General features: G+C 45.0%; 1 protein-coding gene across 1 annotated transcript in view; it reads right to left on the reverse strand.

Annotated features, from left to right (window-relative positions):
* XDH (xanthine dehydrogenase) overlaps positions 1-6594 on the reverse strand; it is a 195238-nt gene extending 188644 nt beyond the window's left edge. Inside the window, exon 1 of the mRNA XM_073628291.1 lies at positions 6397-6594. Within this exon, the coding sequence (XP_073484392.1) occupies positions 6397-6477 (81 nt within the window). The 5' untranslated portion in view covers positions 6478-6594. The remainder of the gene's footprint in view (positions 1-6396) is intronic.
* Positions 6595-17867: the final 11273 nt, after the last annotated feature.

Here is a 17867-nt window from a genome sequence, read left to right on the forward strand (position 1 = left end):
CCCCCCTCCTGTACATAGTTAACCCCCTGTACATAGTTAACCCCCCTCCTATACATAGTTAACCCCCCTCCTATACATAGTTAACCCCCTCCTCCTGTACATAGTTAACCCACCGCCTGTATATAGTTAACCCCCTCCTGTATATAGTTAACCCCCCTCCTCCTGTATATAATTAACCCCCTCCTCCTGTACATAGTTAACCCACCTCCTCCTGTATATAGTTAACCCCCCTCCTCCTGTATATAGTTAACCCACCTCCTGTACATAGTTAACCCCCCTGTACATAGTTAACCCCCCTCCTGTACATAGTTAACCTCCCCCTTCTGTATATAGTTAACCCCCTCCTCCTGTACATAGTTAACCCCCCTCCTGTATATGGTTAACCCCCCTCCTACTGTACATAGTTAACCCCCCCTCCTGTATATAGTTAACCCCCCTCCTCCTGTACATAGGTAACCCCCCCTCCTGTATATAGTTAACCCCCCTCCTCCTGTATATAGTTAACCCCCCTCCTGTACATTACAGTTTCACCGCCTGGGCTTTACACTGTGACTGTGACTGAGAGACTGAGAGAGAGGGACAAGTGCAGAAGAAACTCCAGGAGCGGCCGGCACCGTGTGTTCAGTGGAGAGGGGAGGGGCTGATCCGTGCAGCTAACCCCGGCTTCAGTATTGTGAAGAGAGAAACTGATTCATTGACTGAACGGATCGAGCCCCCTTCTTCTCTCTACTGAACACAAGGGGAACGATCTAGCGGCGGTGCCGGCGGCCATTTTGTTGAAGCCAGCTGCTGCAAAAGTGCAAAAGCAAACATTCCCGATTTCCCTGGGCAAAAAAGGCAAAATCCCGAATCGGGACGGCCTCCGATCGGGACGAGGGTCCCAAAATCGGGATTGTCCCGGGAAAATCGGGACTGTTGGCAACTATGTCTTCTAACTCTTCCCTATTCTACTATCCAAAACAAAAAAGTTATTCCTTAACACTGTAAGGTAATAGGGAAAAGGGGGGGGGGGCTAAAATGGGTAACTGTTCTTTGTTTGAAAGTATATTCACCCTTTAAATCTGAACCTCAGGCAGATAATATACAAAGATCAATATTCTGCAATATTATTCACTATGCATTCATTATAAAATGTTTTAATGACAGCTAATAAAAGTAGTTGAAGCTTTATATTTACTCTCTGCACAGATTGGAAGGAGAAGGAGGACTGGCACTCTAAGTCAGTGTCAGGGCTGGGCTTAGCCCTTCCTTCTCAAAGCTGGCCACTCAGCTGTTGGCTAATTGCCAGCTCCTATCTCTCCACAGTGACTCACCTGTTCGTGATATGCTGCTCGTCAGTCCTGCCTACTTAAGCCGTCCAGTCTAGATGATCTCTGCCTTTGCCTTGGTCACATCTCTAGAGACGCTCTCTTGTGTTCCTGTTAAAGACTTGCTTGGCTGACATTTCTTTTGGCTCCAGATCCTGCTTGCTGTCCTACTACGCTCATCTCTGGCTCCGTGACGTTTTGGCTTGTCTGACTATGCGTTCCGATTCCTGAACTCTGGCTATGTTTTGACTATGTTTACTCTGTTTACCTTTTTTTATTATTATTATTATGAAACAAGTGTGATTTAACTGTACTTCTACAAAAACATATTTGGGGGGCACACCCTACAATGCATTTAGATACATCCTATGCAATGGTGGCCACTAAATAAGAGGTAATGAGGAGGGGAGGGATGCTCCAGCCCAAAAAACCTGGTCAAGGTCTATTACAATATACAAAAACATATTTGGGGGCACACCCTACAATGCATTTAAATTCAAGATGGTGCTGCTATAAGACCTACAAACAGTACAAAATATTTTACAGCGCACACTTTCAAGAATAACATTTCCTGCAAGGCTAGTTAAAAACACCTGAACATATTCAAAAAATACAGGGGTTTGGTCACACTATATGGTCATATAGTGCTAAGCCCACTTACTGCGACAAAGTACCCCAAATTAGTGGGTCCTACTCTAGTAATAGAATGGAAGATCCTTTGTCTCAACCATGGGAGCTGAACTCCTCTATGTGGGAGAACTGAAGGGGATACATCCTATGCACTGGTGACCACTAAATAAGAGGTAATGAGGAGGGGGAGGGGTGCTCCAGCCCAAAAAACCTGGTCAAGGTCTATTACAATATACAAAAACATATTTGAGGGGCACACCCTACAATGCCTTTAAATTCATTAAAAACATATTTGGGGGGCACACCCTACAATGCCTTTAAATTCATTACTAGAGTAGGACCTACTAATTCGGGGTACTTTGTCGCAGTAAGTGGGCTTAGCACTATATGACCATATAGTGTGACCAAACCCCCGTATTTTTTGAATATGTTCAGGTGTTTTTAACTAGCCTTGCAGGAAATGTTATTCTTGAATGTGTGCGCTGTAAAATATTTTCTATTTTTAACTGTACTTCTGTCTCAGTCTGATTCATGGTTTCTGAAGTCATTCAAACTCAACTGCTTCTACCAGGCGAAGGAGAGATCACTCTGATAGGACAGCGGCGGCCATTTCCCGGATCTCCCCGTACATCCTCCCCTGGTATCGTCCAATACGGTTGCTTTTCCTCTCGGCCAATCGGGTCTCAGGACCCGCTTTCCTGATTGGCCTGGAGGAGAAGCAGAAAGACAATAGCGGATAGTAATTTGCTATTGTCACACAACTGGTTGGACATCATCTGGGGTGTCCAATCGGATGAAATGCGTCAGCTGACGCTCCTAAAATTACTGCACATTGCTGTTTTTATAACCAAAGGATACTAGCCTTTTATGGTACTGTGATTGTTTACTCCATGTTTTTACAATAAAACCCACTATACAGTGTCACACTATGTGTGGTTTTCATTTTTTACCCATTTTCATGGATCACCAATTTCACTTTTGATGTGGATCACTGCACCCCAAGGAGTTCATCTTCTGATGTTGGATCCTCTCTGTCGATACCAGAAGTGGTTCTGTCACAGATTATCGACTCCGCATGCCGAATCCTGCTGAGGTGTCTCCTCACGAATGCCTACCTGACTCCTATGCTGTACAGTATACTAGTCCATCAAGTCTGGTAAGCATGCCACCTTATCCTTTGTTTATACACAAAATTCAGTTTGAAATCAGTCTGTAAAGTGGCGCATGTTTCCCATGTTTAGAACAGTCCGAGAGCAAAATAACTTTTCTAAAAGAAAAAAAGTCATTTAAAACTACTCGCGGCTATAATGAATTGTCGGTCCTGGCAATAGGGATAAAATAAGTCATTGGAAAAAAACAGCATGGGATCCCCCCAGTCCATTACCAGTCCCTTTGGGTCTGGTATGAATATTAAGGGGAACCCCGAACCAAAATTAAAAAAAAATTGCGTGGGGGGTCCCCCCAAATTCCATACCAGGCCCTTCAGGTCTGGTATGGATATTAAGGGGAACCCAGCCCCAAAATTTAAAAAAAAAATGGTGTGGGGATCCCCCTCAAAATCCATACCAGACCCTTCAGGTCTGGTATGGATTTTAAGGGGAACCCCGTTCCAAAATTTTTTTAAAAATGGCGTGGGGTTCCCCCCAAAAATCCATACCAGACCCTTATCCGAGCACTTAAACTGGCAGGCTGCAGGAAAAGAGGTGGGGACGAGAGAGCACCCCCCCTCCTGAACCGTACCGGGCCACATGCCTTCAACATGGGGAGGGTGCTTTGGGATAGCCCCCCAAAGCACCTTGTCCCCATGTTGATGGGGACAAGGGCTTCATCCCCATAACCCTTGCCCAGTGGTTGTGGGGGTCTGCGGGCGGGGGTTTATCATAATCTGGAAGCCCCTTTAACAAGGGGACCCCCAGATCTCGGCCTCCTCCCCGTGTGAAATGGTAATGAGGTACAAATGTACCCCTACCATTTCACAAAAAAAGTGTCAAAATGGTAAAAATGACAAGACAAGGCTTGGGACAAGTCCTTTTTTAAAAAATAAAAAAATAAAAATGTCCCACGAAGACTTCTTCTTCTCTTGCTCCACCGACAGACCAAAAAAGAAAAAAAAAATGCGACGACCCGCCTCCATGGGAGGCTCCCGCCGTATGACGCGTCTTCGCTTTGACAGTTCTTTTATAACTGAGGGCGGGGCCACACCGTGACGTTCCCGGGTGACCCTGCCCCCCTCTGACGCACAGGGACATCCCTATGGCTTTCCGGGGGTGTCAGAGGAGGGTGGGGCCACCTGGTTACGTAAACGGGTGGCAGCAAATTCAAAAAGTACAAAAAAAACATAACACATACAGTAATGTAATCTGTAAGATTACAGTGTACTGTATCAAATCATCCTTTTGTTCCTAGTGCTTTGTCCAGTGCCCTGCATGCACTTTTATATTATATACTGTTCTTTCTGCCTGGAAACTTGAGATTGTCCATGGCAACCAAAAAGTGTCCCTTTACATCAAAAGCGGTTTTAGACCAGCTAGAAAATTAGAACACTTGAAGAATTGAGCAATAGTGATTCGTCGGGAAATTCATTTTTTTATTATTATTATTATTATTATTATGATCCATGATACCATGGTCAGTTTAAGTTCCTTCGTCATCCTGCTGTGTTTAGAGTCTCTCCCTCCCTGCCTGTCACTTCCTAGTGTGTGAGCCGATCTCCGAACCCTCCCTTCCTGCCACTATTCCATGTGGCAGTAAAGTTAGTGTTCTTAATTAATAGCAGCCCCTCTGTTAAAAAAGATAAATTACAAAGTGTCTGTTTCTTTTTAAATTTTGCAGCTAAATACATTATTTCACATCGCTGATGTGCGGTCATGTGACCGCCCGGCTGACGTCAGAGGGAAACCTCAGCCCCTCCCACTGTAGTCCTAAGATCAGGGACGGAGAGCGGCGTCAAGTGACCGCACATTGGCGATATGGAAAGAGATATTTAGCTGCAGAATTTAAAAAAAAACACACACATTGGAGTTGATTTACTAAAACTGGAGCGTGCAAAATCTGGTGCAGCTCTGCACAGAAACCAATCAGCTTCCAGGGTTTTTTTGTCAAAGCTTAATTGAACAAGCTGAAGTTAGCACTCGTTCACACTGAAGGCGTGTTTGAAATCGTATGAGTTCAGCTGAACTTGCACGATTTCAAAGCTGCATTTCAGTGCAAGTTCAGGGGGAATTTGAAAGACATCTGTGCAGGTTCATGCACAGATGTCTATTGAAATCGCCCCTGAAGTCGTCAAAAGTAGTGCAGTAACTACTTTTGGAAATCGGTGCGTTGTCGCACCGATTGGGACAGTACCGTCGCCGTTAATAGGCTGTAAAATGGCATGGGGTCTGACATGTCAAATCGTATGTCAAATCGCACCAATGTGAACGGGGGCTTAGAAGCTGGATGGCTACAATGCACAGATTTTGCACTCTCCAGTTTTAGTAAATCAACCCCACTGTGTAGTATAGCTTGTTAAAACAGAGGGGCTTGGAAGTAATTGTGATCGCTGACTTTACAACCACTTTAAGTTCACACATTTAAAAGTTTAAATCCACTAAAAGGGTACAAAAACATTTTACAGAAACAATTTTAGTAGAAAATGCCAAATCCATCACCACCTTTTCTTTCTTTTTCTTTTTTTTTTTTAAGCATATCCTAGCAACAAAAGGAATATATTCTACAAACAGCAGCAGACTTATCAGCATTGTGAAAATGTCTTCAAACACACAAAAACAGAGACTCTAAAATGACTCATTTATCAGAAACAACACTTGCATGTCCAGGTACCCGTAGACATTGCAGAAAATTGTGTAATGATAGGTCAGTTGCTCCCTGACTCTTCTTTCATAAGATCTTTTATCTAGCCAACGGCACCACATACCCGACGAATTACGCTGAGAAGCTTAATAAAGACGGTAATAAATTAATGATGTTTATAAATGTGTGCGGTCTGGTTTAGTTTCTGATGCTATCACTACCACTTTTCAAAATACTAGTTGCCTGGCTTGACCTGGAACAAGCATGCAGCTAGTGAAACCTGGGACCAGTCAGAATGCTTGATTTGTCTATTGGTTCCAGGTCAGTGACTGAGAAAGCATTGAACCCTTCGAATCAACATAAGAGCCAGGCAACAAGCATTTTCAAAAAGAGTTCTCAGCAATTGCAATCAACAATAAGCTGTCATTCACTGGAACTTTAGAATTTCACAGAATGACAACCAGGCCAATAGGTTTTTGGGCAGATACCTGTCACTCTTCTGTGAGATTGCATGTCAGAAACCCGGACAGTCAAGTAAATGTTTTTGGGTGTTTTTCCTATATGGCCCTTTTTTAGTATCCTAACTTATATATTAACTCCTAAAATAGACAATAATATTAATAGATAAATATTTGAATTAAAAAAAAAAATAACTATCGGTTTTTACCTTTTTTCCATTTACAAAAAATAAAAGTTCATCCACAGACTCCCCCAAATGTGTTGCATCCTGCGGGGATCGAACCATCATTGCCAACAAAGGCTCTTTTACTTTTCCCACCAGCAAAGCAAATCCAAGTGCTCGGTCCCTGCTAGGTCACCAGCTCAGCAGTATCTCAGTTATATCTGACAGTACTATGAGGTTAACCTGTCAAGTTTAGGTTCATTACATGATAGGGAGGAGCAGTCACAGCCCTCCCCTGAAGCCAATGATTACTATCACAAAGTACGTTTGCATTTGGCAGAAAGTTCAGCTTTATCAGCTCAAACAATTTGTGATGCTCTTTAACGCTGTATGGTTGAATATCGCATTTTCACGGGTAGACTGGTCCAGGAAGTCACTCTGATCCAAGTAAAATGTTCCTTTCAAGCCTGCTACCACAAATTCAACAACCTTTTGAGGCTGCAAGAAATGGGGGCTCATGTTGTACCTCTGAATATTTGTGTTTTTGCGGTTATCTGGGTCAGGGAACAGATGTTCCGCAGATGGAAAATATCAGATGATCACCCATGATAGTGAGACGGGGGTCATAGGACACTGGGTCAGGTTGGAGGAGGCAGACATATAAAAGCATTGAGTCTTATGATCTTATTTTTTTTAATTATAAAATTTTTATTAAATTTGACATATCCACTAAAACCACCTTCATAACATATTTATATTTATTTATCACAAAGAGTCAACACATCTTTATCAATTTCCGAATCCCCCCCCCCAAAAAAAAATACCTTATATTAAATGTGTTCCCAATGCACCCAAACTAAGAAGGTAAAAAAAATTTAAGAGGCTTCTATGAGCCATGTCCATATTACTCTTAACACCAAAAAAAGAAAAAAAACAAACACAAAAAAAAAAAAAATAATTACGAGGCTTCTATAAGCCATACTCCACCCCTTACCTATCTATAGTGAATATACACCTCATCTTCCTTTAACCATATCTACTCCTTCTACCCCCCATCCTAAATATCCACCTTCCTTTACCCTTCCGCCCTATGTGCTTTGTCCCCTCTTCCCATTATTAATCCCACATTCCTCGACATCAAGTGCATCACTCCTTCCCCCTACCTATAGCACCTATATCACCCCTATCTCAGTTATATCTGTCAGTACTATGAAGTTAACCTGTCAAATTTAGGTTTATTACTTGATGGGGAAGAGCAGTCACAGCCCTTCCCTGAAGCCAATGATTATTATCACAATGTACTTTGCTTATGATCTGCACTGTCAGAAAAAAATGATCAAAATTCATGCACTGTGCAATAATCAAGTGACACGGAATGAAATCCTTATTGTCCAAAAATCATCCATACATATCAACTACTACCATTTTTCATGAAATCATTTCTGACTGTGTTTTTCTTCCTCCTTGTATTGTCCTCCATAAGCTACCAAATCTGTACTTCCCCCTTCGCGTCTATTTGTTTGAAAGGAGCAGTGCACATTTGTTGCATTTATATGCACCTGCTCTATGCACAGTACAAATCCCATAGTCCATAGTCCTTTTCAGGAGCAAGCAAGAGAGGATGGTTACATTCTTACATACAGGGGGATCATGGAGATCGAACATAGCCACCCTCTAACAGTAAGTCAGAAAAAAATACATTTGGAAACTTGTAGGAAGCTGAGAACAATAGAAGGTACTTTTCTGAGTTAAGAACACATTCAGTATCTCACAAAAGTGAGTACACCCCTCAATTTTTTGGAAATATTTTATTATATCTTTTCATGTGACAACACTGAAGAAATAACACTTTGCTACAATGTAAAGTAGTGAGTGCACAGCTTGTATAACAGTGTAAATTTGCTGTCCCTTCAAAATAACATAACTGTGCCCATCATATGCAGCCACTTGTGCCCATCAAATGCAGCCATCTGTGCTCAAATGCTGCCACTTGTGCTCATCAAATGCAGCCACTTGTGCCCATCAAATGCAGCCACTTACCCATCAAATGCAGCCATCTGTGCCCAAATGCCTCCACTTGTGCTCATCAAATGCAGCCACTTGCCCATCAAATGCAGCCACTTGCCCATCAAATGCAGCCACTTGTGCCCATCAAATTCAGCCACTTGTGCCCATCAAATGCAGCCACTTTTGTTCATCAAATGCCGCCACTTTTGCCCATCAAATGTAGCCACCTGTGCCCATCAAATGCAGCCACTTGTGCCCATCAAATGCCACCACTTGATCCCGACAGCCGGATTTGGAGGAGGGGATGCGGACGTGACGTGTGACGCCCGTACAGGGGGAGGTGCCTGACGGCGGCGCCGATGTGAGGGCGGAGGACGGCTGTTCCGAACGGGAGTGAGACGCTGAACAGGGAGAGCGCCTGCAGCGTACCCAGGAGGTCTTTCTAGCTGGGATTTATGACCTCCCGTGGGGCCGCCTCCCCACCCGTTCCCCGCAGCCACAGCAGCAGCAAGATATAAAGCCGGAGTTACCGCTCAGCGACTGGGTAATGGAGGATCATCCATAAGGATTGGATGCACAGGTGTCCAGGGAGCCAGAAAGGGAGAGGATTCAGTTCATCCAACAGCTGTGGAGCCGGCATTATCATAAAGAGAGCAGTCACCTTGTAATGGTTTGATGTCCTGCTGCCTGTCCTGTTCCACCTTCCATCTCCATTCCCCTCTACCTGTTCCAAGATTCTTGGTTCACATACGTCACAGAGTTTACAGAGCTACAGAAACGGGGCAGCGCTGTGGGTGAGTGACATGAATCAGAAAGCAAAAGGTATGAAAACTTTTTTTTCCACAATTAAATGCTAAATGCTGACGAACTATAAGGCAAAGTGCGCATTATCCTTACCAAGCTCTCGAGAGCTGAGGCATATGATCCTTTGAGATCTGGACTGTTGGGAGATCCGCTTTTATTTGAATTACCTGATTACTGAATAACTGATTATTGATTACTGAATTATTGAACAACTATTATTGAACAACTGAACAACTGCTGATTATGTGTCATTGGTTGATTAATGCTTGAAGTCTGATTGGAGTCGGGTTCTCTCATATACCTCTTCTCCCTGCCGCTCAAAAGGGGGGGCATAAGAGTTAAAAGGAAAAGAAAAAAAAAAAAAAGTGACTCTGTGAAGGGGGTAGCCCTGAAGTAATTCACGAAAGTCTCTGCAGGTTACAAGGGGTATGAGCAGAGGGAAGGGAGGAGGATAGAGGGGGAAGGCAAGGCCTTTTTGCTTTTTTTTAGCTACCCGTCATTATAGTTGTAGAGACGCACCAGTTGGAGGGTGTGGGTAAACTGCGAAGCAACGGGATTGGATAGGGCAAAAGGAGGCTGGGGAATCACAAAACTATACAGGAAAAATTGAGCTGTCTGCGCAAGAAAGCAGGCAGTAAATCGAAGTATGAGAGGACGGTCCCTAAGAACAACTGAGCCTAAAAATCCAAGGGAGAGCCTTAACTCTAGCTCCATACAAAGATATCTCAAAGAGGCTTGTCAAAAGAGCCCCGGAATGGACATGAAACAATCAGGAACAAAAGATAAGAAAAAAGATCAGCAGAAACAGAAGGCGGGTCAGGGGGACAGGACCAAAGAGGAGTCTGAACTAGAAGGAGCAGTTGCCAGTGGCATCGTGGAAGATCAAAGAAATATGGAGCCCGGTCTGAACAAATCAGAAATGCTGGAAATGTTCGCTAAACTTGAAAATGTTATAAAAACCGAAATTATGAACGTACGCACAGACATGGGCCATCTATTGCACAGAGTGGAGAAGGCGGAGGAGGCAACGGGCAATCAGGCAAAAGAGATCAAGGCACTTAAAGAACAGGTCAGGAAAATACAGGATGAAAATCGCATGATGGTATATAGAATGGAAGAGCAAGAAAATCAGAGCAGGCGACAAAACCTGCGTATTAGATCAATCCCCGAGCAACTTAATGAGGATTTGGGGGAGAAGATGAGAAAAATATTTAATCCTATCCTGGGCAGAAAGGAGGAGGAGGTACTAAGGATCGATCGGGTGCATAGGGTGAGGAAACCCCCCAATATTAAGCAAGACACACCGAGAGATGTAATTGTGAAGTTCCATGCATACGGGGATAAAGATAAAATTTGGAAGAATCTCAAGGGGGCCCCCCCAATCTGTTTTCGAGAGCAATAACTTACAGATATTTGCGGATCTATCGGCTGGAACCTTGGCCCGTAGAAGACAGATGAGACCACTATTAGAACAACTTCGGAAGGCCAACCTGAAGTACAGCTGGGGGTTCCCAACATCCCTGATAGTTGTCAAGGAAGGGAGATCTTTCAAGATGAGATTCCTGGATGAGATGCAGGACTTCTGCGACAGCCTGGGGATTCCGATACCTGAAGACTCAAGAAGGGAGTGATACTGATTCAAAGTCCAGCGACATGAAAGGGACTGGGAACTGTGGGTCATCTGAGGGGGGGGGTAGGGGGACAAAATGTGTTGTCCTTCTTTGCGTTTTTTTTTTTTTTTTGTCCCTCTCTACCAAGTGACCCGGGGAGTGTATACGATGCCGTGACTCTGGACTTTGTGTTTCTTTTTTTTAATTTTTTTTTATTTATTTATTTATTTTTTTTTTTGTGTGTTTTTGTTTTTCTACCTGAACATGGGGTAAAAGTATGAGCTGCTGGGGGGGGCGGTGGGAGTGGGGGGGGCGACCTCTAACCGGGGTGCTGGCTTGCCGCCTTCCTTACCATACTCCGCCTCATGGTTGAGCGGAGAGGGTATCGGGCGCTGTCGTTGGAGCTTCACCCCTAAGCATGAAGCGCGCAGTATGGGATCTGGAGTATCTCCTACGTGCGGGCCTGGGGCTGGGTTACAGCCGGGTGGGGGGAGGGGGGGGTATGGGGGGGAGGGAGGGGGGACGAGATCCTGCATAATCAGTTTAGGGGAGCACTTGGAAGGTGCAAGGGGAGAAAGCCAGGGTAATGTATGACCTCAAGTTGGTATCCTATAATGTAAAAGATCTAAACTCGCCTACAAAAAGACACAAAATATTGAAGGAACTCCAACAGTACGGAGCCGATATAGTTTTCCTTCAGGAGACTCACTTAGTTCTAGATACTAGGATTAGACTCTTCTCTACAGAACTGCCGTGCTGGTTCTATAGTGATTCCCCTATTAGGAGGTCGAAGGGGGTTGCAATAGGATTCTCGAGGGCGTCCAACTTCACCCTGGTAGACAGAATGACGGACCCGGATGGCTGGTATATTTTTTTGAAGGGGAAAATTGGGAATAAAGTGATGACCTTAGCGAACATTTATTGCCCTAATAAAAACCCAACGGTATTTCTGGGACAGGTGCTCACGAGGCTGATGAGGTTTAGGGAGGGGGAGGTGGTGTTGGCGGGGGACCTTAACTTCTGCCTCGACCCTAGTCTCGATAGTACGTCCCGGGCCCAGGGGATTAGGAAGGTCTCAAGGAGCTCAATTGGAAAACAGCTATCTGGCTGCCGACTGATGGACGCATGGAGGTTACAACATGCTAAGGATAGAGATTACACCTTCTTCTCCCCTGTGCACGGGACATATTCGAGACTGGATTATATCTTCGTGGACCATTGTCTACCGGAATGGGTGGAGGAGACTAGAATAGAAATTATGTCTTTATCGGATCATTCGCTGGTCACAATGAGGTTGAGGCTCCCAATTAGGGAGGAGCGGCCCTTCTCGTGGAAGCTGAATAGTCCCTGTTAAGGGAACCAGAAATATTGGAAAAGGTACAAGAGGAGGTGGAGTTTTTCTTTAAAACTAATGACACGGGAGAGGTTTCCCCCTCGGTTGTATGGGAAGCGCACAAGGCGTATATTAGAGGGGTCCTCATCTCCATAGGAGCCGGGATAAAGAAAAAGAGAAAGGTAGAAAGGGAGAGGATGATAGAGGAAGTTCATCTATTAGAACAGACCCACAAGAAGTCCAAGGGGCCGAACCAGGAAGTCTTCCGACAACTAGCAGCCAAAAGGGAAGAGTTGAGGGACGTCTTGGAACAGGAATCCAAGCGAGCTCTCAATAGGATAACAAAGGATAATTATCTATGGGCAAACAAGACTAGCAAGCACCTGGCCAATTTAGTGAGGAAAAAAAGAGACAGAAATTTCATTGAAAAAGTACAAAACAATAAAGGGGAATTAATATCGACTAGTAAAGGCATATCGAATGAGTTTAAAAAGTTTTTTGAGACACTATATTCCATTGGACAAGACCGAGCTGGCAACCCAACACAGAGGGGCAGGGTCGAGGAATTTCTGAAGGGGGCAGGAGTTGTGGTGCTCACAGAGGAAGAGAGAACAATCCTTGTTAGACCGATAGGCGAAGAGGAAATCTTGGCGGCACTGAAAACTTCCCCAAAGGGCAAGAGTCCAGGGCCTGATGGCTTTACTACTTTGTACCTTGAAAAACTGAAACATATTCTGGTCCCTCGACTCTGCCATTTTTGGAACCAACTTGATGCCAATTGTGAATTGGGTAGAGAGGCCCTTTCAGCCTCGATTGCTCTGCTATTAAAAGAAGGGAAAAATGCCCAGCTCTGCTCTAGTTATAGACCCATTTCGCTGCTAAATGCAGACGTAAAACTTTATGCGAAAGTGCTGGCTAACAGATTGAAGGATAAAATGTCAACTCTCGTGCATGCTGACCAGGCCGGTTTTGTGCCCGGGCGACAGAGTAGGGATAATGGGGTACGAGCAGCGCTCCTGTTGGAAGCCAGTAAATGTGATGGACCCCCAGTTCTATTCCTGTCAGTGGACGCGGAAAAAGCGTTTGACAGGGTAGACTGGGGGTTCATGATAAAAACATTGGAAGTAATGGGGGTGGGCCCGAGGTATATTTCTTGGGTCAAGGCCCTATATAACAATCCTACGGCTTCGGTCAGGGTGAATGGGGTCTTCTCAAAACCCTTTCGCATGACAAATGGGACTAGGCAGGGGTGTCCGCTGTCCCCCTTGTTGTTTGTCCTCTCCCTGGAGCCTCTGTTAGCCACTATTCGTAACAACCCAGATTGTAGTGGGGTGAAGATAGGATCAGAGGAGCACAAACTGGCAGCCTTTGCCGACAATGTAATTTTTTTTATCACAAATCCCAGAATCTCCCTCCCGAACTTGCTACAGACCCTAAGAAGATATGGGGAAAATTCTAATTTCAAAATAAATTTAAAGAAGTCGGAAATCCTGAACATTAGTGTGGGTAAACAAGAGGAAGCCCATCTTGCCCAGGTGTTCCCTTTTCCTTGGAAAAAAGAAATTAAGTACTTAGGGATAAAACTATGCAATGCTTTCAAAAAACTGTATCTAAAGAATTATATTCCACTACTGGACGAGATTAGGAAGGAAGCTAGAAGATTGGCAGCGAGGCCTCTGTCATGGTTTGGACGCGTGAACGCGGCCAAAATGATATTGGCCCCAAAAAAAACAAGTTAGACTTACCGGTAACTTGTTTTCCAGAAGTCTTTCAGGACAGCACCTGAGAGATAGCGACTCCACCCACCGGAACAGGAAACACCTTCTTCCTCCAAACTTTAAAGGGAGGCGCCTCCCCACCATACCTCAGTTGTAGTAGAGAAGACCTCCGGCCCCGGCTGGAACACAAAAACACATACGTTAGTCACAGCATAGTATATACAATACAATAGGGCGGGATGTTGCTGTCCTGAAAGACTTCTGGAAAACAAGTTACCGGTAAGTCTAACTTGGTTTTTCCCAAGGCGTCTTTCAGGACAGCACCTGAGAGGATAACAGAGACTTACCCCCTTAGGGCGGGACAACAGCTTGCAGGACCTTTCTGCCAAACGCCTGATCATTAGCAGATGTGAGGTCCAGCCTGTAATGTTTCACGAATGTGTGAAAACTCGACCATGTTGCCGCCTTGCAGATTTGTTCAGGGGTGGCACCAGCTCTCTCTGCCCAAGTGGCCGCTAATGCTCTTGTTGAGTGTGCAGAAATTCCTGCTGGAGGAGACACACCTGCATGCGAATAAGCCTCTGAAATGGCTAACTTCAGCCACCTTGCTAAAGAGATTTTAGAAGCCTGGCAACCTTTCCTGTTGCCCGAAAATAGCACAAAGAGAGAATCTGAACGTCTAAAGAGCTTTGTCCTTTCCAAGTAACATAACAAAACTCTTCTAACATCCAACATGTGAAAACAAGCCTCCTTCTCCCCTACTGGGTTGGGGCAGAAGGTCGGAAGTACAATGTCCTGAACACGATTTTGTACTGAAGCTACCTTTGGTAAGAATTTCTGATCTGTTCTAAGTATAACCCTATCTGGGAAGATAGATAAATAGGGTTCCTTAACTGATAAAGCATTAAGCTCACTGATCCTTCGTGCAGAGACCATGGCAATCAGAAACACAGACTTAAAAGTGAGATATCTAAGTGGCGCTTCTTCCAAAGGTTCAAAAGGACTCCTTGTTAGAGCCTGGAGGACTATCGACAGATCCCATTTCGGAAACAACTTAAGTGGTGCTGGTCTGAATCTCGTAAGGGATCTGAAAAATCTGGTTACCAACGGATCTGAGGCCACCGATTTTTCTAGGAACACTGCTATCGCAGCTACCTGCACCTTCAAGGTACTAACTGCTAGTCCCTTGTCAGCACCAACCTGTAAAAATTCCAGAATGGAAACAAGACTCCCTGGGTCATGGTCAGATGAATTACACCATGTATTGTAAACCTTCCAGACCTTGGAATAGATATTTCTAGTCACCCTTTTCCTACTGGATAATAGCGTAGAGATTAACCGGTTGGAAAAACCTTTGCTCCTTAAGAGCTGCTCTTCAGATACCAGGCTGTGAGCGCCAAAGTGGCTACCTCTGGGTGATTTACTGGCCCCTGAAATAGTAAATCGTACCTGAGGGGCAGATGCCAACAAGGCCTGACCGCCATTTTCAGAACGGTTGAAAACCAAGCCCTTCTTGGCCAAAAAGGCGTGATTAGGATAACCGGTACTGTTTCCCCCTGAATCTTTCTTAAAACTAAGGGAATTAACTGGAATGGGGGGAAAGCGTAGCAGAGATGGAATCTCCATGGATACGCCAAGGCATCTGTTCCTAGTGACCCGTCGTGATTGCTTAGGGAAAAAAATTGCGGAACCAAGGCATTCTCCTTTGAGGCGAACAGGTCCACCTCTGGCAGCCCCCACTTCTCGACAATCATGGCGAAAACCTCTGGGTTCAGCGACCATTCTGCTTCCCGAATGGGGTTTCTGCTCAGGAAATCCGCTACCCCGTTCAGGGATCCCTTTAGATGGACTGCTGATAAAGACAGCAGGTGTCCTTCTGCCCAACGGAGAATGCTCATGGCTAGTACTTGCAGCGATTTGCTCCTTGTACCTCCCTGCCTGTTTATGTAAGCCACGGCCGTGGCATTGTCTGTTAGTATTTGAACATGCTGGGCCCGAAGACCCTGAGCAAATGACTTCAGAGCCAAGTCGATCGCCTTGAGCTCTCTCCAGTTTGAGGACTTGGTCGCCTCTTTCCTGGACCAGTTTCCCTGAGTGAAACCCTTTTCTAGGTGGGCTCCCCAACCCCAGGAACTGGCATCGGTTGTCAGCCTTTTTTCGATTGGAAAGGCCCAGACTAACCCCTCCGATAGGATATCCTGCCTTTTCCACCACCATAGTGACCTCTTCACTTGGGTTGGAACTCTTACCTCTGAATCTAGGGATTCCAAATTGTGATCCCAAGATCTCAGAAGAAAGGCCTGCAGATGTCTGAAGTGCAGTCTTGCCCACTGAACAGCTGGCATTGACGAAGTCAGAACACCCAGGGCTGACATGACCAACCTTACCGTCAGCTGCTGGTTGGTCTGCAAAAAGGACACTGTATCCTGGATTTTTCCTTTCTTCTCTAAAGGAAGAAAAATTCTTTGGCTTACCGAATTTATTATATACCCTAGAAAGCGAATCTCCTGAGATGGTTCCAGGGAAGATTTTTGGAGATTTAGGATCCAACCTAGAGACTCCAGATGGCTGCATGCTCTGCTTAAATTGCTCCTCAACTCCTCTCTTGAGGGGGCGAAAAATAGCAGATCGTCTAAGTAAGGAATTACTGCGATTCCCTGAAGACGCAGCGGAGCTAGAGCTTCTGCCATTATTTTGGTAAAAATTCGGGGTGCGGATGATAGCCCGAAGGGGAGGGCTCTGAATTGCAGATGCTGAATTCTGCCTTCCAACCTTACCGCCAACCTGAGAAACCTCTGGGACTGGGATGAGATTGGAATATGCAGGTATGCATCCTTTAAATCCACTGATGCCATGAAACAACCTGGAGTCAGAAGATTTCTGGCGGTGAAAATTGAGTCCATCTTGAACCTTCTGTATTTGATGGCTCTGTTTAGTGGCTTTAAATTTAGAAATAAACGAAATCTTCCTGTTGGTTTTTTTACCAGGAAGACATGAGAATAGAAACCCTCGTGCCATTCCTCTGGTGGCACCGGGATTACTACACCCTGTTGCATCAGTTCCTCCAGAGAGGATTTCATGGCCAGGGCCCTTAATGGATCTCGAGGAGCATTTGTTACCAGAAACCTTCTTGGGGGGCTTCTGGAAAACTCAAGAGTATAACCCTGCGAGAGAGTGGTCAGAATAAACTGATTTGTAGTTATCACTGACCACTGCGGAAGAAACTCTCGTAATCTTCTGCCGACCCGCAGAGATGCGTCATAGTGAGTTTTCGGCCTGTGAAGGAGGACGGAAGAGAATTCCGCCTTTGCCCTTCGCCTTTTGCGCGGACCAATTTTTTCTCCTGCCCTGAAACTTATTTTCCTGCTGTTGCTGTTGAGTTTTTTGAGGTCGAAAAAGACGTTTTGGGGTCTGTTTTTTCTTTTTGACCGGAAAGGACTTCTTCTTATCGGCAGTTCTGTCTAGGATATTATCTAGATCAGGGCCAAAAAGAAGGTCACCTGAAAAGGGAATACCACAAAGTTTACTCTTTGAAGCTGTATCACCTGGCCAGGTTTTTAGCCATAAAGCTCTTCTCGCAGCATTTGCTAAAGCTGCAGACCTAGCTGACATTTTGATAGCTTCAGCCGAAGCATCAGCAATATAAGCAACAGCAGAAATCAGGGTAGGAAAGGAATCTAAGATCTCCTGCTTGGGGGAATCTGCCACTATATGAGATCTAAGTTGGTTCACCCAGTATTCCAGATTCCTGGCTACACAGGTTGTGGCCATTGCTGGTTTTAAATTGCTCATGATTGATTGCCATGATCTCTTGAGCAAAAGATCCATGTGTTTGTCCATTGGATCCCTAAGAACACCCATGTCTTCAAAAGACAGGTCTGTGGATCTTGAGACCTGTGAAAAGGCCGCATCCAACCTGGGCACCTTATTCCACACCGCAGAAGGGTCCTCCTCAAAAGGGAATCGCCTTTTGTGGGCTCTGGAAAAAAAGGGCTTTTTCTCTGGATCTTGCCATTCCTTAGTAATGGCGTCAGAAATGACCGA

This window comes from Aquarana catesbeiana, linkage group LG04 (assembly GCF_042186555.1).
Source record: "Aquarana catesbeiana isolate 2022-GZ linkage group LG04, ASM4218655v1, whole genome shotgun sequence".
Classification (NCBI taxonomy): Eukaryota; Metazoa; Chordata; class Amphibia; order Anura; family Ranidae; genus Aquarana; species Aquarana catesbeiana.